This window comes from Desmodus rotundus, chromosome 3, assembly GCF_022682495.2.
Source record: "Desmodus rotundus isolate HL8 chromosome 3, HLdesRot8A.1, whole genome shotgun sequence".
In the NCBI taxonomy this organism is placed as follows: Eukaryota; Metazoa; Chordata; class Mammalia; order Chiroptera; family Phyllostomidae; genus Desmodus; species Desmodus rotundus.
Genome location: NC_071389.1, coordinates 11,712,230 through 11,735,780, shown reverse-complemented (window position 1 = coordinate 11,735,780; position 23,551 = coordinate 11,712,230). Strand labels below are relative to the sequence as shown.

The 23,551-nt window shown below is 52.5% G+C and overlaps 2 protein-coding genes across 7 annotated transcripts in view; one reads left to right on the top strand and one right to left on the bottom strand.

Annotated features, from left to right (window-relative positions):
- Positions 1–10,223: 10,223 nt before the first annotated feature.
- UBXN10 (UBX domain protein 10) lies at positions 10,224–22,758 on the bottom strand. 5 transcript variants are annotated; one of them, XM_045190759.3, is made up of 3 exons: positions 21,224–21,504; positions 20,080–20,412; positions 10,224–17,852 (listed from the first exon to the last, which is right to left on the bottom strand). In XM_045190759.3, exon 3 carries the CDS (start codon positions 17,835–17,837, stop codon positions 16,992–16,994), a length of 846 nt encoding a protein of 281 aa, XP_045046694.2. In that variant the 5' UTR covers positions 17,838–17,852; positions 20,080–20,412; positions 21,224–21,504; the 3' UTR covers positions 10,224–16,991. The 5 variants fall into 5 exon arrangements, with proteins under 5 accessions (XP_045046694.2, XP_045046695.2, XP_053776979.1 ...); XM_045190760.3 differs by having other exon boundaries at positions 20,080–20,216; XM_053921004.1 differs by having other exon boundaries at positions 20,080–20,216; positions 21,470–21,485.
- The window catches only part of PLA2G2C (phospholipase A2 group IIC), a 19,487-nt gene continuing 18,276 nt past the window's right edge, over positions 22,341–23,551 (top strand). For both annotated transcript variants that reach the window (XM_045190763.2, XM_045190762.2), the window contains exon 1: positions 22,341–22,471. The gene's annotated coding sequence lies outside the window, so the exon portion shown is untranslated. The remainder of the gene's footprint in view (positions 22,472–23,551) is intronic.

Here is a 23,551-nt window from a genome sequence, read left to right as displayed (position 1 = left end):
GCTGCGTGGTTCCATGTTGGTGTCCGTTTCAGGGGTGGGGGGGGGAAAGGTGGAAGCCAGAGCCGGACTTAATCCCCTCAAAATACAATTCTAATTGTTGCCTTGAAACATATGCCGGGGCTTTGGGGTCAGTCTGGGTCTCGTTTCTCGTGGATCGCCTACAGCAGTGAAAGGAGTCCTTGGCCGCGCTCTCTTCCTTCAGAGCCGGGGCCTCCCCTTGACTCCTAGACCCTCGTTCCAACGGGAAGGGCGAGCCCATCCTGCCTGAACGGAAGACCGCTGGCAGACTCGGGCCGTGTGTGTGACTGTGCGTGGGCGTGCTGTTACCCTTCAGATTTTCTCCCCTCATTTCATTTCTTCAGAGCTGATTAGAGTAAGGGGAACTTTTAGCACCATCTGTTTTTCTAACCCACAGAATCTGACTCAGGGACTTCTGTGGACTGGAATGTCCTGAACTGGCTTAAGGTGGGACGGAACCTTCTGTGCCCAGGGCACTGGCTGAGTCACAGGGCAGTGTCACGTGGGCTGGTTTACTCCAGGCAAAAACGTCCACGTTCTCTGGTGACAGAACAGCCTACTGAGGCCGAGCACTGAAGGACTATGCCCGGGGTGGGGCCCCCCCAACAGAAAGCCCACCCCCAACCCAGGTCCTGCTTCTTCTGTTCCTAGGGCCTCTCCACTCTCACTGGCTTGCTCTCCAAAATTATTTCTCCTTCCAAGCCCTGGGTGAAAACTGGGCGTTGTCACCGTGTCGGGAGTCTGTTGAGACGGAGAGGTATAGATGGCCCTGCCTTTCAGCCCAATCTGTCCCCAGAAAAAGAGTATCTTCGTGACAGAGACCATATTTTCCCACAGAGCACTGTTATAATTGGGCTGCATCTCTCACTGGCGGCCTGGCACCAAATGACTCACAGTGACATCCAGCGACACTTCAGCAGAGCCCACAGGTCCCCAGAACTCTGTAATCACCTACCTGAGGAGCGTCTCTGACAAGCCTTTTTCTCTTGATCCTGGCAGGGCCCTCTGCTCACCGCTCAGTGTCCCTGGACTGGGCTGTCCTGCCCTAGACACACACGCTGGAGCCCCTGGCTGTCCCCTCCTGGCCTTGACCTTGAGGCTGTGAACCCTGCCCTAGTTGCTCCATTCTAGCGGCTCTTGTCCTTTTCCCACTGAATTCCCTTAACTAAACGACCTTTGCCCATTTTCATATGTCCCCCCTCCCTCCCGTCCCCACATGGATGTCATCTGTGGTGTGATGAGCAGCCCCCCAGATCGTCCTAACAGCATCCCTCCCCCATTATTGACACAGGACTGTTATTAGCACGTAAAGAAAACCCCTATATACGTCTGAAACACATGTCCGAGCCCCTAAACGGTCTGTAAAGAACTCCATTCCTCCTTAAGGAGAACGGGTCATGAAACAGGGCATTCATTTATACCAGAGATACTGACTGATTTCCTTCTACGTCTTAGACACTTTCCAGGGCACTCGGGATATAGCTGTGAATCCAACAGATAAAAACCCGCGTGGAGGGGAGGGCACAGCGGCATTTGTCTCACAAGTAGAGAGCCCATCGGCTTGGGAGGCAGGAAGCCTGAGGAGCTAGTCGAGAAGCCTCCACTAACCAGCTAAGTCACTTCTCCCTCTCTCATCCTGTCTCTTCACTTGACTCCCCCCTACCTGTGACCATCTAAGGGTGCTTTGATTTGTTACTCTCCTTATGCTGCAGAATCTTTGGCTTCCCAGCCAAGAGAGGAGCGCTCCCCTGCTTCTCCTTAAGTGGGGCATTCACACCAGGTCCCCTCCTGGCCCTCACAACTCTTTTCTACTTTGATATTCTTTGGTCTTAACAAAGAAAGAAGCGAAAACACCTCTCCATCAGGCTAACCTGCCTGCCTTCCCCTCTTGTTCCCCTGTCTCCTCCCCTCCTCATTTCCACGTGGTCACAAACATTTTTCAAGTAACCCCTTCCTCAGAGATGGTTGTCATGAGTGGCACACTCTTTGGGGTCCCTGAGGTGTCTTTGAGGGCATCTGTGCCCGAACAAGCTCAAGAAAGCCAGCAGACAGATCACAGGGAGGAATTCAGTACAGTTGGTACCGTGAATCACTGGAAACCAATTAACAGGCTGAACACCAGGGAAAGGACGGTGGCCAAAGAACAGGCACCCCGCGGTAAACAATTACCAGTGTGGGCAGGGACGGCAATGTAGGGCAGCTCTCAGCCAGCAAATAGTTTTCCAAGTGCAAAATGTGACTCCCTTCTGGAAGCTGAATCTAGGCAAAGGTTTTCTTTCTATATTTGGGTAGATGACCACCTGGTTCCCTTGTACCTCCCCTAGGTTTCTGAGACAGCTGGTCTTGGCTTCCACCTCCCCTCCCAAAAAAAGCGGCTCAGGGGCCTTCTAACCTTGACCTTGTGGGTGGTGGTTATGAGAGAGCGGGCTGGGTTCTGCTTTACGAACCGGGTCCAGACAGGGTGCTCGTATTGTGCTCCCACATTTTGAGGACCCTGGGTATTTTCTGGCGCAGGTGTGGCAGATTCTTTGTTGTTCGTTTGTTGAGAGCATACTCCACGGTGCTTGTAAAGAGTTACCAGTTTTGGATGAGTCTCTGGGCGCCCTGAAATTAAGATCGACATCCAAGCTTTAAGCACACTTCTGGTGGGAATGTGGTCAAGCAGAAACAGAAGACTCTGGGGTTCAGACCCAGGGGGGTGTGAAACTGAGCCCCACAAGCCCTTCAGTGCTCAGGTCCGGAGGCTCAGGCCTGTCAGGGCCACGGGGATGTTAAACCTCCTGGGAACCTGTCACGGCCGCGGGCATTTGCAGAGTACAATGCGCAGAGTCTGCATTTGTTCTCTGGTTCCTCAGAACAGGCTGGGGAAGTAATCGGGCCAGGTATTAACATCTGTGCTTTGTGGAGGAGACTGAGGCCCCAAAGGCTCTGGGGGTGTGTTCATCAGTCAAGGCTGGAGGACAGTCTCCCAGTGCTGAGGCCAGGAGCCTCTGCCCCCACCCTCACCGTGATGTGCAGGGAAGGGTGGGTGTCTTCAGAGGCCCTGGCTCAGACAGGGCGGTGGTACTCACGAAAGCAAGTTTCCGGTTTCTCTTGCCATCCTTATTCTGGGTTTGCTAGTCACCCACGGAGGCTGGTCCTGGCATCTGGCTTGATAGCGGAGCTTAGCCCCCTGGGTACCACATTCCCTCAGAGGCCAGAGCCCCAGGACCCTGACTGGCTTTTTTCTAGTGTGGGCTCTATTTCAACAAGCCCGGAGAGGAAACCGCCTCTCCTAAATATTAGGGCTCCCAGGGCCTCCGCTCTCGGGTCCCCACTCTGGTGCAGCTTTGATACGAGGCTCTTTTCCTCTCTGATGCACTGTGACCTCTGAATTATGTGGAAGTGTTGACCCCACCCCGAGGTCCCCTCCTCTTTGGCACTGAGTGGGGAGTTTTTGTGGGGACTTCCGGCCTTGGGCCCTAGCAATGGCTGGACTTTCTGCTGGTCTTTCCTTGGAAGAACAAAGAACCGTCAACCTTGACTTAGCAACATCAGCCTCCTTGCATGAAAAACACCTGCTAACAGATACTCATGTTGCGTTTCTTAAAATGGCCTGTGAGAAAGTGTGCAAAAGCGGTTGTCCAGAATCCCTGTCTTAGTTACCGTTGCCAGCCGAGGTGTCTCCCTAAACCAACGCCAGTAGAATCCTGCTCAGACTCTCCTCCAACCAGAACGTCCTGCCTGGACTTCCTGTAGCTCACGCTGGCCCCAGACATTGCTCCATGCAGTAAACGCTGGGCATGAAACAGTTCGCTTCTGAGGCGCTCTCCAGGGCCTCGTTCTCGGGGGGGTCAGAGTTAGGAATGAAGGAATTCATTGTGCACCCGTAGGGGTTTAATGTCTTTTGTAAACCAGGAACTGAGAAGTGTAACTAATGAGCATACTGTATAAACCACCGACCACTTCATTAAATGTTGGAGCCGTTTCCCGGGTGGGCTGGAAATGAAAATCCCCAAAGAGAGTCTATCCCATCAGTTAATGAGGCACTTAAAAAAAAAAGTGTGATATATATTCAGGAGACATTTGGACAAAGAGGGTTTACCACACACCTCCGAAAACAAGCCCCTGGTTTCCGGGGGGATGTTGGTGGGGGTGAGGGAGGATGAGAGAGGTGGGGAGGAAGTCACTTCTCTCCCTGATACAGTCTTTGTTATCGAAGAGCGGCTAGTTTGGGATTTCAGGGTTTGGACGATTATGTACCATTTCTCCCTTCTCTCCAAGGACCCCTTCTGGCTTTTGATGCCTCTTTCAGAGCCCACCCCAGGGTTGCTATGAGGTTAAAAGAGAGTCCCCAGAAAGCTTGTGCCTCAGTGCTGGGCACACAGCAGGTGTTTTGGGTGTTCGTCGCCTGTGTTATTCACAACAGCATCATCGGGGGCGAGGATATGACCCTTCTTGTGACTGGGGAAACAGAGGCAGAAGTCGGGGAGCGTTGCTACCACGGCCCCTGCAGAGGGTCTCAGCAGCTCCCAGGGTGACCTGAGCAGGCCAGTCTGGCTGGAGTGTTAGTGCTGGAGGAAGCCCAGCCTGCAGGTCGGTGGGCTGCCCGTCAGGGTCAGGGTCAGGGTCAGGGTCAGGGTCTTGTTCTGCTGCAGCCCTGGCCCTCTTCCCAGGCACACTGGCGATCTGCATGGTGCTGAGACAGCGATGCCGACCCACCAGCATGGTTGTAAGTACAAAATCTGCACTCTGTCCTTTATAAAGAACCTCATGCGTCGCCTAATGGCTTGGCGTGAGGCTGTGCTTTCTGCTGCCACGAGCTCAGCTCAGGCCCTGCACGCTCATCTCCCTGCTTCCAGGCTGCCTCGCCGTCCTCGACCCTTTGTTCAGCTACCAAGAGGTCTTCCTAGAGCCAGCTTCTGATTTGGGTCACGACACATGCCTGCTTTAAAATGTCTGCTGGCTCCCCTCTGCCTGCCGGGCCAAGTCCACTGTCCTTTGTGGGGCCTGCAGGGCCCTTCACAATCACCCTCCTGACACTCCCCCAGAAGGATGCCTCTGGTCAGTCAGTGTGCTCTCATTCCCGGCAGGGCAGGGCTTTCCCAACTCGGAGCTTCTGCACACGGCCTCCCACGGCTGGAGGGCTGCTCCCCACCCTTTCTCTGCCCAGCAAACGCCCTCTGCCCCATTCCAGGCCTAGCTGGAATGATGTGTGGCCTTTCCTGACTTTCAGGGCAGTACCCTCCTGCCTGGTGAACGGCAACATGTGCCTGTCGTTCAAGAGCTGGCCCTGCCCCATGGCCACCAGCTCTGCGCTTGGGCACTGCTGAGTGGCCAGCCTGGCCTCAGCAAATGCTCCTCCGGCTTGTCCTGTGCTCCCTTTTCACTCTCCTCATGGTGTGAACGTTTGTCCCAGAAACTGTCCACAACGTGAAAATTGTGTAACTGATGATTCAGAGACAATAAACATTGTTTAATTGTCTCACCCTTCTGTGCTAACAAAACAGAAAAGCCTTGAAATGTTCTCTGAACTCTAGTGGGGTCTCAACGTGGAGGTGCAAAGGGAGATATTTCAGGATCACAGGGCTTCCCTGCACAGAGTGGGTGCTGGTGGCCCTCCCCCAGAATCTGTGGATCCCTTTGTTATCCAATCGCCGCTGATTCCACCCCCCTGGTGCTGAGCAGGGTGTCAGTGTCAGAGACCCTGGGGACACTGGTCTGCTGGGCAAAGTCACTCTTCCTTTCTGAACCCCCATTGCCTTGTGGACAAAAAGGAGGAAAGCCATTCTTTTTGTCCCTTCCTCACCTCAACTACAATTCACCCCGGGCTCCACAGGCAGCTGTGGAAGGAAGGAAGTTCTGGGCTGTGGCACAGAGGGGGTCAGGCCGAGGGTGGGAGGCCTTGGGCAAATACAGCCCCTTTTCCACTTCTTTCTCCTGCTTGGAGAAAAGCTCTGACCACAAATACTTCATAGCAAGGGGCTCCATAGGTTTTAACTCATGTCTGAGTTCTCATACTCTGGGATCATAGCTGTGCAGTGACCCCAGGGCCTGAAGGGAGGGACCCAAGAAGGAGCACTTTGGGAAGCAGACCGCTGAGGGGGTTGGGGGATTATGCTGGCAGGGACAGAGAGCTGTCAATGGCCTACCAGGCACCAGCGCAGGTTCCAGCTTGGGAGTGACCCTCTGACTGTGATTCCATTTGAGCTCATGCACCACCAGCAACTCCACCCGTTCTCCTTGCAGAGTTTTCGACAAGAGTGGTGACCACATGCCACGGTCAATTCTCAGGGCTTTCTGTGTGAGCATTCGTTTAATTCCCACCACCCTGGGAGCTAAGTGCACTAACCATCTTCTAGGAACTGGGAAACTGAGGCACATAGAGGTTGAATAACTTGCACGAGGCGACCTGGCTTGTGGGTGGGAAGCTCGGGATCGAGCCCAGGGGACGCGCTCTTCATCACTCGTCGCCCCAAGGCTAGCTGCTCGAGGGTAAGTCAGTGGCAGCAGCTTAGAGAGGATACTTGCAGGAAGCTGGGGAGCACCTCCTGCCTCCCTTAGATAATGTGCATTTGTGTTGCCATTTTTGAGAGGCCAGAAGCCAGTGTGCCAGGGCGCCACTGGGCTGTGGGATATTCGTTCATGTGTTCGGTACGGGTTCACCTGACAGTTCCTGGGTGCCAGGGGTACAGACAGGTGAGGGCCCGGCTCTGAGGAACCTTTCCCATTGGGAAAATAGCTAACACATCCATAAGCAAGAAAATGTCCGATAATAATAAAAAGCAAAGGAACGTGGAGGCAGGTTATGGGGCATGTACCGAGTGGCGGTGGGAGCAGGGGTGGGGAGAGGAGGGGAACGCTGTGCAGCGGGCAGAGCATTCCGTGTGAGTTCTGAACTAAACATTCCCCAGTTTGTGATCTCCTTCTGGCAGAGAGAAGGAAATCATCTGACTCGTACAGCAACCTCTACACACCCCCACAGGCCACCACCCTCTCCCATCCCAGCATTGCATTAAGTCACGGAAGGCTCATTGTCCGGGCGCCAGAGGTCCTGGAGCTGGCTCAGGCTGTCTGTGTGCCCCGCTGTTCACCTGGCCCCAGGTGAGCTGGTGTGGGGGGCAGGCCCATTTAGGCTGGACAGTTGGCCACGTCAGAGGGCTCCATGGCAATCCTTGAACCTGAAGCTCAGACTTGAGTGTTTTTCAGGCTTACAGCTTGGCGGAAGTGCTTGCTTTTAGCAAAATCTTCAGTTAGGAGTCATAAAGACCCAACCCCAGGTGAGCTAAGGAGTCGTGGAATTGAAAGGATCCTGAGAGACTGTCCAGCCTCTGTCTTCAGACAGAGAATGTGTCCCAAGACCGCCCTGGTCCCAAGGTTCCACTTCTCTTCCTGGCTAGATCCAGGGACAGAGATCATAGAGGGAGCCCCAAACCGTACCCACCCAATGTCCTCCCATCGATTCTCCGAGCCCGGGTCCTGCGTTTTCATTCAGAGATGCGGTCCTGGGAAGGGACCCGAGCAAGGGCCATTAGAGAATTTGATTGCTTTTAGGGTGGCTGTGTCACCTGCAGACTGGGCTTCTTTTCTTGTGAAAATGTAAACTATTTCAGAACAGGAACCCGCCTGTCTTCACGGGCCCCCGCTGCGAAAAAGACGTCCTGGTGAAGGAACGAGAGGCCTGCGCTGAACTCCGTGGAGGAGACCAAAGCAGGTGGACTGCATTGCCCTGGGCTGGCCGGCTCTGCACAGAGCACCGTGAGGACCTTCCAAACCATGCCAGGCTCAGCGGGGATGGCGTCATTGTGAGGCACGTCGCTGTGGACTGGCTGAAGGGCTTGGTGACCTGAGTGGCCCAAGTTAGGTGTGTGCCTTCCACGCTGAGGAGTTGCTTTGTATTGCTTTGGAAGCAGGATCTTGAAAAGTTTCACGATGGGGAGGTGAGCACGTACCACGTGCAGGGCCCACGGCTCGGCACCCAGCAGAGCGCAGATGAACCTGTCACAGGCCGGCACTGAAAGGCCTCGTGGCCTCTGAAAGAGGCCCGCTGTGCGCTGGTTCTCTCCAACCCGGCCCTCTGAGCCTCTGCTCCTGCACTGCTTTCCTGAGGCGTCCCCATCCCCGATCTGAGACTCCATCATGTCCTTTAATGTGTTCATTCAGTCCACAATCACTGCTACGTGCCAGGCGCTGTTCAGACAGCTGTGCTAACCTTGTGATGTTGCAGTTTTCTGTGTCTCAGTCTGCCTCTCGCCTGGGACGGGAAGCTCCGTGTGGGCAGGGAGTGCCTCCCTGGTGCCTGGTGCAACGCAGCTCCTCGGCAAAGGTGTGTGGGGCAAATGAAGAGAGATGACAACAATGTGAGATGGGTGGTTACTAAAATAAAAATCAGCATTTATATACATATATATATATATATATATATATATATATATATATATATATATATTACAGGTGTCAAAACATCCTTCGTCGACATTACTTCTTCATCTGATTCTTCACAGCAGCCCCTTGTAAAACAATCATTCCCATTCGCAGGTGGGAAGGTTGAGGCTTGGGCAAAGCATGACCCACCCAGACCTAGGACACGGGACTTTGGATGCCAAATCTGATGTTCTTTCTCTTCCATACAGAAGCGTTTCTTCTATGAGGACTTGAGCCACAATGAGTTGGGGACACCCAGGGAAGGAAGAGGTCACCAGAGAGACTGGGCCTGAAGCTGGGACTGACAGGTGGCTCCCGACGGGCAGAGCAGGGGTTGGCGAGGAGCAAGTCCACGCACAGATTTGAGAGCCCGAGGCAGCCACTGGCCTGCCCTGTTGAGACTGAGAGGAAGAGAATCCCAGATGATGGGTGCTGGAAGGGCCCCTAAACGCCCCGGCCCAGCCCAGCAGTGCTTCGCCCGGCTGCCCATAGGATTTCCAGGGCTGGGACAGGGGAAGAAGGCTGGCTCTAAAGGGCGGTTCCCAGGCTGTAACCCCAGAGACTGAGGCACATCTTTTTTTAAAAGCTCTAAAGCCTTTTGGATGCTGAGGTCCCCTTAAAAAGCCCATTACTCAGTTTCTGCCTATTGGACGCAGTCTTAAGAGCTCAAAGCTGTTTGGGAGGCGTTTCCGGCTATGCTAAGTCAGAGGTTTGTTGGTGATGGGCTCCGCCCCTGCAATGCTTGCAGCCTTACCCCTGTCTGCCAGCTGCACAGCTGCCATTTTGCACGCTGGTCTTCCCATCCTCTGCCCGAAAACAAAGGGACGGCCTCTGGGGTTGACTGTGAGTGTGTACATTGACTTACTTTCTTGGGCAGGTGGCTCGCACCGTGGACTTCCTGGAGGATGACACTGAGGAATCTAGATTGGTTGGCACCAGGTGCCTTGTCTGGCCCAGCCTTGTGGGAAATGGTCTGAGCAGTGTGGCATGGCCTGGAGAGCCAGGACCAAGTCCAAGAGCATTTCAATAAGCCCTAAGCGTTTCTCCTCAATGGCCCCTTTCTGGTATAAATGGCACTGGTGGCGAATGCCCTCTGTAGAGTGGCCTAATTTTCTGTGCTCCCAGACTGGCCTTTGCCTCAGTCCACCTCCCGTATGTCCTCCACCCTCTTTTTAAACCCCAATTAAAAGGCACTAGGTAGCCCAGGTGTTCAGGTGGCCCATGGCTTTGACCAAGCTCCTGTGTGGCTGGGCATTCAGACATCCTCCCAAGACTATTTGTTGCAGATCAATGGAGATATTTTCTGCCACTACTGTGCTTAGTTGGTTTCAGACTATTGTCAAATGAGGCAGAAGACAAGCATACTACTTACCACATATGGTGTTTTTATTTACATGCCTCTCCCCTCTAGATTGGAAAGTCCTTGAAAGCAAAGGCCTGTCTGATTCATCTTTCTGTCCCATTCTGGTGCATGCACTCACTCAGTTTGTTGGCTCCGTAAAGCATAAAGTGATAGATATTTAAATAAGACTTGGTTCATGAAAACCCAACAGGCCTACAGTTCAGTTCATGAGTATTTGTATTTTGAAAAGCGTAATGCTTATATCAAGTAGAATGCATGTTTCAACAACTATGAATTGAAAGACAGAGAAATTTATCTCTCAGCCCCCGTCAGTCCCCACTTTCCTTGGCTTTCATTGGATAGTGTCACAGATTATGACAACGAATTGAGTTTTTAATTTTAATATTTAAATTATATTAGAACACATGTAAAATGTTGATATTTAATAGCAATCAAAGACATACAAAAAAAACCCCTTTCAGTTTCTATTTTCCACCAACAAAAGTAAGGAAAATTATAAATAGGAGTAACCACAAAACTGCAGGTGCAGCAATAAAACTTAGGGGCTCGCTACACAATCCTTTGAACAGCAAAGCAAAATTCATAAAGTCTTTTATATAATTTGACCTACCTACCCTATCCTTACAAATTTGTCCTAAAGAAATAATTCAAAAGATGCAAAAAGTTATATCAATGAAGATTTAGCATTGACTTCTATAGCAAAAAACCAGAAATGTGTAAATGTGCCAAGGAAGGGAAATAGTTTAATAAAGTACAGTACAGCATATTGAAATATTACTCGGTCTTAAAATAATTATGAAGACTGTAGGCATTTGAAAAAAACAATACAAAATTGCTGTGATCGCTGGGATTACAATGTTAAAAATGTGCACGTGTGCCTACTGTCAATCCAGGAATGTGCAGCCCTGACTGGGTGGCTCAGTGGGTTGGGTGTCGTCCTGTAAAGTGAAAGGTCACCGGTTCGATTACCTGTCAGGGCACGTGCCCGGGGTACTGGCCAGGTCCCCGGTGGGGCCGCCTGCCAGCGGCAACCGATGGACGTTTCTCGTGCACATCAGTATTTCTCTCCCCCTCTTTCTTTCTGCCTTCCCCTCTTGCTAAGAATAAATAAATAAAACCTTTAATGAAAAAAAGAATGTGCAAAATAAACTTATCTTTAAGAATGAAATAATAAATGCCAAAATATCACAGCAGTTATCTCTGACTGAAAGGAGTTTGGACGATTTTTATTTTCCTCTTCAATCTTCTCTATATTTTCCAAGTTTCCCATTGACGAAGAGAATGTGTTTTGTTTATAGGACAGAGTGATATGGATCCTGTAAGAGCGAGCCTCTTCTGCCTGGAAAAATGATGCACATCATGCGCTGGCATTCACTCGGGTACTCTTCTATTACAAAATCAGGTATTACTGGTTTAAGTAAATGGATTATGTACTCAGAAGCTGACCACTTCTCATGACATCTGTGGCTATCATTCCGGTCTTCATCTCTTCCTTGGATTCTGGAAGTCACAGCTTCTACTTGGTCTTCTATCCCATACCGCCACCCATTCTCAGCACAGCAGCCAGAGTGCTGATTTGAACTAGACCGTCAGGTATGATTCTGCTGCTCCGCACCTTGCAGCGGCTCCCCATTGGTGCTAAAAGGCCCACTAATCTGTCTCCCCACCTTCTGACAGCTCCACCCCTCCCTAGCTCCAGCCACTCTGGCCACCTGCCTTTTCTCTAACAGGCGAGATGTGCTCCCTCCTTAGGACCTTTGTGTCCCCTCGGCCAGAAACCTGTCCCCCTGCCCATATCCACACAGCTGACTCTCTCATCTGCTTCGAGTTCTCCACTCAGATGTCACTTTGTCAAGGAGGTCTGCCTTGACCACCCATGTTAAATCTCATCTTCGCCCTGGCTGGTATGGCTCAGTTGGTTGGAGCATCATCCCATACACCAAAAAGTTACAGGTTTGATTCCCAGTCAGTGAGGATTAAAAAAAATTCTAAAATCTGCAAAAAGACAGCTCATCCTCTACCACCACCTGCCTCGTACTCCCCAGACCCCCCGCCCCCGCTCTGCCTCTCTGTTTTCCATTTCGCGTAACCTTCTCTATCACACCACATCATTTGTTACCTGTATGGTTTCTTTTCTGTTTCCCCCCATCAGAAGGTAACCTCCACAAAGGCAGGGATTTGGGGCCAGCTCTGTTCACTGACAGACCTCACATGTACCTGATATACAGGTGCTTAATATGTATGTGGCGAATGACTGTTACAGATGTTTGGGGTAAGATGAGGGGCTGCTGGGAACTCCACGAAGGAGGACAAGGGCAAGCTGAGGCCCAGGCCTGGGTTTGGGAAACTTGAAAACCCCCTATGGAGTCTGGAGCCATTTAAGTCTGGTCTGGATTGACACTGCAGTATCCCAGGGCCGGATGCAGGGCTGGCGTGGGAACAGCAGGTGATTTCGAGACTGCGTTTTCCAGCTGGGAGGGTGAGAGGTGCCGCCACATTCCCATGGCTTGTCCACAGATGGCTGGCCACTGTCGTTAACCGGGCAGGGGCCTGAGCAGACCCAGGCGCCCTGTCGGTGGTGCTCCAACAAGAGCGGACCCCTGGTCCCTACCTCTCCATCAGAGGATGGACGTCAGAGGTGGTTCTCAGCTGGTGACAAAGACTAACTGCACAGAGGTCCTCATTGTAAAGAACAGTTAGGCATGAAAAACACAAAACCAGAGGCTTTGTTAATGAGGCCAAAGGACAGTGGTTTTGTCTGTCCTCCCAAGAAAACATGGTCCCGAATCAGCTGCTGGGTTTGAATGACTGGAAAGGGGCGGCAGGGGAGGCAGGGGAGAAGGGGAGACAGAAACAATGTGTTATTTTACTGGAACAAGGATTTCTTTCTGAGCGACCTTGGTCAGTATTCATACCCCTAGAGTTGCACGGTAACTGATTTTGTTTAACGTGCACATTAAGTGAAACAGTGACCTTCGTAGCTGCATCTCTTCTTAATTAAAGCAGTTAGTGGCTTTGGGATTCTCTGCACCCCTGTCCAAGCTCATTCACGCGTTTCCTTCCCATGAAGGGAAACTGCTGGGAAGCATCTCTCCCTGGTCACCACGTCACCACGTGTGTGTCTCGTTGCTGCCACGTATGTTTGTTTGTTTTTGCAGAAGCAGTCCCCGCTGCTGACCTGGTCAGCTACGTCCTCTGGAGTAAACCCCACCTGGTCCAGCTATCTTGTTCTTTTTCCCCTTAAGAAAATAGATCGTATGTTCAGAAGCCGACCACCTCTCCTGGCACCTGTGGCTACCAGCCTGGCCCATGCCACTGTCCCTTCCCCTGGTTACTGTCCCCATGCAGGAGTTAGCCTCGAATCTCCTTGCTCCGCCCCCCGCAGTCCACTCAGCACAGCAGCAGGGCCGTCCGAGCGAGGCCTGCTTCATTGTGCCCACTGGCAGTTGTCACATCGGTGGTTCAGACTCTTCGGATGGGATTTAAGTGGATCCAGAAATACCAGCACAGATCTGTGCTTGCACAGCGGCTGTTCAGGAGCGCTGCTGCTTCCGCAGCTGCTCGAAGGTCGAGGAACACAGAGGGACGTCAGGAAGGGCTGGTAGAGACTGCCCTAGTCAGGAAAGGAAAATGTCACATCACCGGTGGAGACAAAACAAAACACCCAATTTTATTTTTGTAATGTGAACGACTGTCTGTCTTGTATGTTGTGAGTCACCGGGACGGCTGACTCCTCCGCGGGGGCCTCTGATCTCCTCTGCTTGTGGGGCGCGTCTGGCTGGTTCTGGTTTGGGGGCGAGGGTAAACAGCTCGCAAATGTTTCACCGTGTTGTGGGGCGCTGCCTTGGCAGACGAAGAGAACCCATGTTCCTGCCTAACGCTCAGAGTGATTTCCAAACTAGTGCTAAAGTAAAACAATCTAGTTTCCTTTGCAATTCTGTTCAAAGGTAACAAAGTACATCCTCTTACGATAAAATAGGATCATCTAAAATATATCCCAAGCCGCAGGAAACCGTGCACCCATTTATCCCAACTTATTATGAAGCTCTTAATACAACATTCTGGAAGGAGAAACTTTTTTGCCCCTTGGACAGGGCTTTGACATGAAAACCCGTTTAAAATGGCAGAAGAGCATGAACAGAAGCAGAGTGCAGTTTGTGGAATGTCTACTTTTGTCACGCGTGACGGCGATCTGTCACTGGGCCACTTCGCCCACTTTCTCTTTGTGCAGGATTGTCCCTGGGAGCTCTGGGGTGACTGCTGGCCCGCGGTCATGTCCACAGGCCGTCTCTTCGGCAGGGCTGTCCCGGCTTGATGGCTGTTGGCTAGGTCCCCCGGTACTTTCAGGGCACGACTATTGTGTTAAAACCACCTACCATCTGTTGGTGAAAATGTTTTGGATTCTAAATAATGAGTCACTTATTTCTCCTGCTGTTCCTTCTGCTGCCAGGACTAATTTACCTGTTGGACTCTATCGGGGGGTATCCCGGAAGACCTTATCATATCCCCAATGAGCGGCCTTCCTAGCGCCATCAGTAGAATCCATGGCCTAGAGTTGCCATTTCCACGAGGTAGGAAGAAGACACAGTGGTGACCTAGCCTGATCCTCCTCTACGGTCTTTCATGGAAAAAGCTAACAGCAGCCAACTTCAGCCGGGTTTGAGTTGAGAATCCAGAGGTGGTTTCATGTTTTCTCACCAATGCTGTCTTGCTAGGGTGCCAGTGCCGATCACCCAATGTGGCACAGGGTAGGCCCTCCATGACTGCTGGTTAAATGAATGACTGAGGTCTGTGATTACAAGTGGGTAAAGCTGGCCCTCCAGGGGCCACCAAGAGGAGTGCGCTGGGCCCAGCTTTGCCCAGGAGGCCAGAGTGCAGTGCCCTTGCCAACCTCAAGAGGAGAGTCCGTGGAACGATTTTTAGGAGAAATTCAGGAGCCTCTTTCCATAGACACAAGCCTCATGCTATGACAGACGCCGACAATGAGAGCTATAGGGGCAGAAGTCTGGAGCACCTGGGGAAGAGGGCTTGGAGCGAACAGCAGAGCTGAGTGCTTGCCAAGGAGAACCCCGAAGCTCAGGTTAACAAACCTTTCCGTCCACCGGAGTGTGGTAGCCGCAGCGTTGGGCTAAATGAGAAGATGCGCTTCTCCATCGACTCAGTTTCACACAGATCTGTTTTATTGTTAGAATCATCACCTCTTGTCCAAAAGAAAAAAACAATTATTAAGCTGGTTCAAATCTAGTTTTATTTTTATAGCCGAAAACATTTCTATGCTTCCTGCCTTCCCTAGTTTCCATCACCCCCAAATTCGAAGCTACATAGCAGCAGCACATCCTAAGTGCAGCAGGTTCTAGCTCGTTTGAGCATGCCCCAGTCCCCTGAAGCGTTCTAAAGATTTCCTGCCTGGAGAAATTATCGAGTCCCAGGTGGGTGGCATTTTATTCTTACCACTGTGTAGGTGTGATCTGGTGGGAGGCTCTTCCCCCAGCCTGCTAGATCAAAGGCAGAGTTATGTACTTGAGTCCTGGGGGGGAGGTGCAGCTCCTATACTGCGAGTACCAGGCTCGAGCCACTGTCCCTCTGTCATGGTCCATGATCGAGAGACCCGGTCAGTCGCATGGGCTGCCTGGGCCGACCTTTGCAGTCAGAGGAGCTGTTGACCAAACCCTGATGACTTAAGAAATTCTGCCACCTACTCTAGATTGAGCTGGGAGCTGTGGGAAGCCAGCAGGACAAGGCGAGCCTCCGTCAGTGGAAATGATGGTGGTGCTAATCTCCATGGCTAAGTATCGATTTTCTGGAAGCCACGTTTCCAACCACATTCCTTCTCTGTGGCCAAGATGCACTCGCTGTGGAGGCAGTGGCAATGACCTGCTTCTAGAACTCCTGCCTTCTCTGAGTGTGTATCTGTTCTCAGGGCTTCACTATGGTGGAGCGGGGAGTTGGGGGGCCAAGTTTCCTTGCCCTGAGTAGTGATTTGGCCGTAAAGGGGATCCAGATGAGACGTGGGAGTCTTGCTAAACTAGCAATACAAGAGAACTTTGGCAAATTGTTCACGTCACCACTCATAGTTGGAAAAACAAGACTGCGGTCTTCCATATAGCTACAGGCTAAGGCGGTCAGAAGTGCTTCATGCCAATCAGCCAGACACGTGGTCACATGGTCTCTCAGCAGAGGCACAGCATGTGACACCGCACCCAGGTGCCCTCCCCCCATGGGGATTTCTAGATCAGAGAACAGGGGCGCCCCTGGAGCCTCTGTGTTCAAAGTTGAGGACTAGCTGAAACTGGGGATGAAACAATGTATCCACCCAGATAAGTCCAGCAGAGCCTGTACTGCAAACCTGTACAGACTTGTGGGTTTATACAATTCCAAAACAAAAGATTCCATTGCTGACCAAAGCAAAGGAAATCAGATTACACTGGCTTTTCTGAGTTTTGGAAGAATTTTGCACTCAGAGATTGGCTACCAGAAGTTGTAAACGCAGACAGTGTCTATTTCAAAGTAGCTACTGGCTAAGCTATGGCTGTGGAAGCAATTTGCTTTCCAGCCCTAGGGCTGTTTTAGACATGCTGATGTAGTGGGAGATTTGTACTAGCAAAAGACCTGTTCTTTCCTCTCCGGCTGTTCGCATAAACAGAAAACCCCTAGAAACTCTAGCCACACGAGCCCAGAAAAGGGGCTGCTTCCTAAACAGGGTCACCACCTGTTTCTTAAAGATACTTGCAAGAAATACAAATGCCAGTTCGACATTTTTTGAACCCTGGTTATTTACCAGACTAGAATCCTCTCTGGGAAGTGTTTAATCCTGTGTCAAATACATAAAGGCAAACCACTGGCTGAGTGAGAGAGAGAGAGAGAGAGAGAGAGAGAGATCATTGTAAAGGCAAGCTGGTGCTCCAAGAAGGTCCCAAACTCTAGGAAGAAGGCGGCCTGGTCACAGCTGTTCCAGGAGCAGCCCTGGTAACTGACCAGTTCACTCCAGGCGTGGAGGTAATTTAACAACCGGAAGAGGATCTTCTGAGTGCACTTGGTGCAGATGCACATTTCACTGCTTCAAAGGAGACGCTGCAAAGACGAGAGTCCCAGGAATCATAGCTGTACCAGGCTCCCAGGGCACTTGGAACCCTCTGCCCAGGAGGCCATGGCACCTGAGCGTGCTCCCTGCTCAGAGACCCAGGACCCAGCCGGGGGGGCTGTGGACTCAGCTCCACTCCTCCCCGTCTTCCTGGGAGATGCCCAGCACTGACTTGTGGGGGATCCTGCACTCTTGCAGAGACTTGGTGAGGTCAGAGAAACGTCTCCTGGGCACCTCCATCGTTTCGACGCAGCAGTGTTGGTAGGTAGCCTTGTTCTTGTGTTCAGCCACAGCCACAATGGTCTGTAAGTCATCGGTTGGCCGGAAGTGGCGAACGAACCTCCGGCCTGACGGCGATCTCACAGCCAGCAGCAGCCTTGGCTCTTGATCTGATGGTTCCTCCAGGACTCCAGCCCCAGAGGGGCTCTGTCTCCTGGTTTGGACAAAGAGTTTCTTCTCCGGGGAACGAACTGGAGCTCTGGAACCTTCTTTGCATGTCTTCATGATACAGGTTTCCTCTTGGTGCAGAGCCTGGATGTTGCTCAGTTGCAGGGAGCCAGCCTTTTTAGCGACTGTTTCCACAGCCCCCTCCTCCGGGGTCTTCCTGTTGATGGAAGGAAGGACCGGGTATTTATTGAGGGATGAGGAAGCCCCTATGGGCACCTGCTGCAGCAGCTCGGGGACCTCGTGGGGAGCTCCCTGATTTGGCGATCTGGGTGCACAGGCTCCTGGTTTCTGGCTGCCTGGCGACTCGCAGGGAATGGCTGGAGGCGGAGAAGATGGCGTGAGGTGCGAGCACAGTCCCGCGCCCTGGGGATTGTGCAGACTCGGCCGCGTACGCCCCTTGGCAGACTTGGGCCGTAGGACGTGCATGTTCAGTGAGCTTGGCGGCCAAACGAAACCGTCGGCTGCTGTGCTGACAACGGGGTTGCATTCAGTGGGGGCGACATTCACGGTGGCTTCTGTGGCCATTGCTTCTCAAGACCCCTAAGGAGGCAGGAGAAAAGAAAGGAGGCCATGGATTCACCTTCCTGACACTTCGGGATCCCAGCCAGGTACCAGAACAAGCCAACTGGCCACGATGGAGGGGGGCACCAGCTGCAATTCATTCATTCATTCATTCCAGGTATTGGAATATATCAGTGAACCAAAATCCTAGCAACTTAAATTGTCATAGTGAGGAAGTGTTAAACCTACATGTAAATAGTAATAACTGCAATGAAGAAAATAAAGTATTGCCTCAGGGAGTGACTAGGGTGGGGCCTAACTCTTATTCTTCATTGGGGAGGGGGAAGCTTTAAGCAGAGAGACTAGAATGATGAGAAGGAACATGTTAAGACCTAGACCAGGGCCCGGCTGTTTCTGTCAATGTTTTTGGCGTTGGGAGCCGTGAGATGATCTTGGTTCCAGCTACTGAACCCTGCCACTGCAGCACGAAGCCAGCCCCAGTTACGGAAAGCGGTGTTACTAGGGCTGCCTTGGCTCCAAAGAGCTGAAGTAGCCCTGTCAAGTCACCAAGCAGGAAAGCCAGGCTCAGCTTCCCTCCAGAGCCGAGGGGCAGACCAGCCGACTTCTCTTTGCTCCCTGGTGAGAGATGGTCCTGAACCAGGGGACGGCGGTGGGCTCTGCTCCAGTATTCACTGTGGAAGAGCCACTCTCTCTGACCCCCATTTTCCCTTTCTCCCTAAATCCTTCTCTTCTTTACCAATCTACCCCTAGCTTGCTCTTTCTTCATTTTCCTTCCTACTGTCATCTTAGATGGCCCGGCACTAATCACTTAGTGCATTGTCCCTCCACTGCCCCGCTTTGTCACCAGGGGTGGAGGGTGGCAGGGAGGTTCTGTTCCTGATCTGTCCATTGGCCAGAACTTTCGGGGATGTCCTCGGGCTCTAGATTAGGGGTCAGCAAACCTTTCTGTACATGGCCAGATGGTAAGTATTTTCAGCGTTGTGGGCCGTACGGTATGTCAGAAGCGCTCAGCTCCGCCCTTTTGGCGTGAAGGCCATGGGAGACACCATGTAAATGAACTGTGGGGCCGAGCTCCGCCGACGACCCTTCACTGATGGGCACGGAAATTTGAATTTCATAGAGTTTTCACGTGACACAGAATATTCTTCTTCTTTTGATTTGTTCCCACCATTTACAAGTGTAAAAGCTATTCTCAGCCCACGAGCCACACAGAAACTGGTGGTGAGCCGGATCTGGCCTGCGGGCCATCGCTAACCAACGCTGTCCTGGACCAACCGCAAAGGGGGCTCAGGGCACATGCAAATACTATAGACGCGTGCGCCAGAAAGGCAGAGCGACTTCCCTGCGGTCACACAGCCGGCTAGCGGCAGAGCCTGAACCCACCCAGGTCTGTGACACCTGGCCTGTTCTCGAGCACCAGCCTGGGCGTCTCCCCCCGCACCCACCACAGCCTGTCTCCTACTGTTTATTTTTCTGTCTCACTGTTTATGTTCCTGCCTTGGAAACACCGCGAGGGCCTCCGGATTTGTCTCTGGCACCTGGGGTGCTCAGGAGTGCCCGTGAAATCACACGGAGGCAGTGTTCTGAAGCCTGGCGGGAGGCCTGTGCATTTCTCTGTGCTGGCCCGCCATTGCCAAACCAGGCCTTTTCCTCTTTTCCGGCCATCGTGGTGTCTCTTTCACTGACACCGCTACAGCCACCTCCTCCTCCCAGTCCCCGGTTACATCTTCCCAGGACACGGCAGTGTCGTGGGCTCCCTGCCTCCCTCTGAGGCCCAACCACCATTGGGACTGCTGTTCTCTCCATCCACAGGCTGACCATCCCTCTAAACTCCTTCTGGTAACTTTCCAGTGCCTCGTGGCCCCTGAAGAAGCAGTGGTTGGGGTGCTAAGAACACAGGCCCCGGAGGCATAAGACCTGGGTTCTAGGTCAGGCTCTGCCCGGAGCTAGCTAGGCGACCGCAGGGCAGTCACTCCATCTTTCTGCTCCGTCACTTTCCTCACCTGTAGAATTAGCTCTATGACCTTGAAGACATTACTTACACACCTCTGCTCATCAGTCTCTTTATCTGTAACATGAGTTACAAGTAGTAATCTGTAATAATGTAGGTCAGGCCGTGACCACCAGGCTCGGGGCATAGTAAAGACAATTAAATGGTAAGGATTATTTATTTACTTATTTTTGCTTTTGTTTTTAGTTTTCCGTTTGCTTAGTGCTTTTATTATTTTAGGTCCAAATGCCTTACCTGTTGCTTCAGAGCTCTTCCCCAGGGCGTAGTCAACTCTAACTAGCCTGGTGCATCATGGGACTCGTGCCTGCCCCGCCCACTGCACGGAAGTGCTGGAAGGTTGATTCCAGTGAGCTCCGGCCTATTGACATTGCCTCAGAAAGATGAGATAAATGCTTTCTAATAAACCCCTTCTAAAGCCACACTTTAATCGAACACCACAAATCCGCTTGCTCTAAGCTGCCTTCATCACGCAATTCTGAACACAGCTCTGCATCCTAACATTGCCTTTCTGTGCGCGTTACCACCGTTGCCTGGTTACAGGGGGCTTCCTCTTCCTCTCCATTCCAACTGCAACCAAGCAAAACACGACATTCCTGTGTCTTCCTGAAGTCCCACTCAGGGCAAACTCTTGCACAGAGCCACCCTCTCTTTGTGACCCCAACGGCCTCTGTGTTTTCTCCTTTCTGCTCACAGAGCCTTCCCACGCTTGCATCTCCCTCTCCTCCCCAGTCTCTCACACCCAATCTGGCAGCTGGGAGTCCAGGAGCCTTCTCCTTGGCATCCAAAAAGCCTGCCCATCGCCTCGTTAATTGAGTCTATTTTCTGATCAGCTGTGAAGAACGTGTTGGGTTTTCTCCCTTTGGGTTTAGTTCTAAAGTCTTTCACTTGTAATTAAGCAACTCTGTACTTTCAGTCTGCACAGCGCAAGGAGGGCACGCCGGCCCAACTGTTCTGCCAAAGATAAGCTCACCCGGCACACCACCTCCCCCTCGCTGCCCACCCAGCCCCCTGGCGGAATGGCTATTAATTTGCCACAGCTTCTACAGAGTTATCACAGACTCGGCTTCCCACTCCCACACATGCCTCGGGAAGGCTTTACTGTCAGCAAGTTTGGTAACTTAGAAACCTCTTCTTTAACAACTTTGAGGAGGAAAGTCATGTGTTCTCCCAGGCTCTCTGCTGGCTTATTTTTAACAACCTTGAGTATGTGCGTGCACTCTCCCTATACCTTTCGGGACTATGTAATTATCCATGTTCAGGGGGTGTCACATTCAAGGCACAGTGGTCATAAGATAACTTGACTGTGAACGATCTCAGAAAAAGCCTCAGTGATGACTCATTCTTATAAGCCCACTCATGCTTATTTAGAGACTCACACCTCCTTCAGGTAAAACCGCTCCATCGAACCTGCTTTCATAACCCTCTGCCTCCCCTCTGGCGCAGGGACCATCTGTTACAGGGCAGGAACACCAGCGCTCCCCGGCATCTAGTACAGGGACAGGGGAGGTGGGGCCAACAGGTGTCTGGGGCCCTGGGACACCTTGTGCCCCGAGCCCTGCCCACCGCCCTCAGTCCAGAGAGGCTTCTGCAGCCCTCCTCACGACCCCTGCTCGGCTCATCTCACCACCTCTCCGCCTGGCAGACACACCAGAGGGCGATCTGACAAGATCTAGGCGCAGGAACCCATCAAGCTGCCAGCCCAACAGGCAAGTGGCCTGTTTACTTAAACAGAAAAGCTGCACCCAACAGGCCTGCTAGGAGTCAGGAAACAAACACTGAGGACTGTTTCCAAGGAGCTGCCAAAGGGCAGGTGCTCATTCCTTAAGATTAATCACCACGTCCACTGGAAAGAAGGAACATGTGATAGGAGGGGCTAAAACCATATTCCTGCTCTGCTAGGGCCCACCTCCCACCGCAGGGTCAGGCCACCCTATGTCACTCACAACACAAAGCTAAGCCTACAGTACATGCAATAAAATACAGCCACCCCCACACCATCTGCTGGTATGTGCCAAGGATGCATACATCTGAATTGGTCTTTTAAAAATATTTATCAGTTAATGCTACCCCCTGCCCACACCTCCCCTCCTTGTGAGGCTTTCGGGATGAAAAATGCTCAGAAGAACCAACAGGAGATAGCAGTGGGCCTGAGGATGGGAAAACTTTGGGACCATTCCCAGTCGGAACCAGGAGTAATGATGAGAATACACTGTCCTCTGCAGAGCCCACGTTAATGGGGGAGTGGAGAAATTGGACCACAAGCCACCAAGTGATCAAATGTTTGGAAAAGGAAGTGGGAATGATTCCAAGGGGGATTGGTGGAGGGGAATAGCTCAATTATCTCCCAGTACTGGAAGCTCCAGAAGGAAAGGAGCCTAAGCAGCAGGGGATGTGGGGGAGGGGCGAGAAGGAGAGTCTGGAAAGTGAGAGCTGACTTGGGCGAAAGAGCACTGGTGTGGGGGAGGCTCAGATCTGGCTCCGGTCTCTCCACGTGACCGATGGGATGTCCTTTCATCCCTCTGGGTCTGTGGCCCGTGTCTACTGCCCTGCCAGGAGGGCATGGCCCAACGGATTCCCAGGCCCCTCGGCTTCTGCAGAACCCTGGCGCCATCCCGTTCCTGCAACGGTGAGCTCGGGCAGGGCTGGCTTTGCCACTGGGGCGTCGCCACCACTCTCAGGGCCCCCGTCCTGTCTCCCACGGTTCTTCCTGTTCAGGTGTGGGGAGGCTCACCCGGAAGGGTCTGGGCTGGAGGGTCCGGTCTGGCCTCTCCCCGTCCCTTTCAGGCCTCGGGGGCATGAACAAGACAGGGGGCCAGAGGCCTGGGCTTCTCACCTCGCCTTTCCGCTCCATCCGCGGCAGCCACCGGGCTCAGTCCCCCCTGGTAAACAGCTCCCGTCGCCGGGGCAACCGCGCCGGTGGGGGTGGGGGGCACGTGCTTCCGGTCTGGCCAGAACTGGCCTGGCCCGGGTGAGGTGGGGCAGGGCCAGGCACGCAGGTGGAGGGCGGGGTAGGCGACCCAGATACTGGCTTGGCTTTTCGGCTTCCCTGCCTGGTTTCCTGTCTCCTGCGGAGGGAGCCTGGAGGTCTGGCCTGGAGGCTGGGGGCGAGGCACAGTCTGCCTGCCAAGCCTGCTTTGTGCCGTGACCCTGTCAGTGTCCCCAGGTTTTAGATGAAGCTGCAGGACTAACTGATTCCTGGTGTCCCTGGAATCTGAGTGGCTGCTTTAAGCACGTCTGTTTGAGTTGGGGACCACTTTTCTGCCTTATCTGCCCTCATTTCCCCATCAGCCTTGCACTTCCCGGCCACATCCCATCCGGGACCTTGTTTTCAACCACATTTCCACCTGCTTTGACCTCTCTGGCCAGGACCTCTCGAACTTGCAGCAACTCCAGTCACTTCTACCACATTTGTCTCTCAACACCTCGGAGGCTCCAGTCCCCTTCCCCCTCTCTGCTTTCTCCCTGCCTCTTAGCCTGTTCTTCCCTGGCCTGTCACCTTGGCCATTTCCTTGAAAGATGCTGCACACCCTGGCTGCTGCTCTCCATTCCCCCCACTTGATGAAACCCCTGTCAGACCACTGACAGCCAGGTACTGAAGAAATCTTGAGTAGCCACGTGACTACTGGAAAGGTGTGGTCTCTGACTTCAGCTGAGCCCTTAACCCTGCACAGAAATCCTTCCGCTCTCTCCAGCTCAGTTCTCTCTC

Coding starts and splice junctions, on each gene's coding strand:
- UBXN10 (XM_045190758.2), bottom strand. CDS start 17,837: ATGGCCACAGAAGCCACCGTGAATGTCGCCCCCACTGAATGCAACCCC.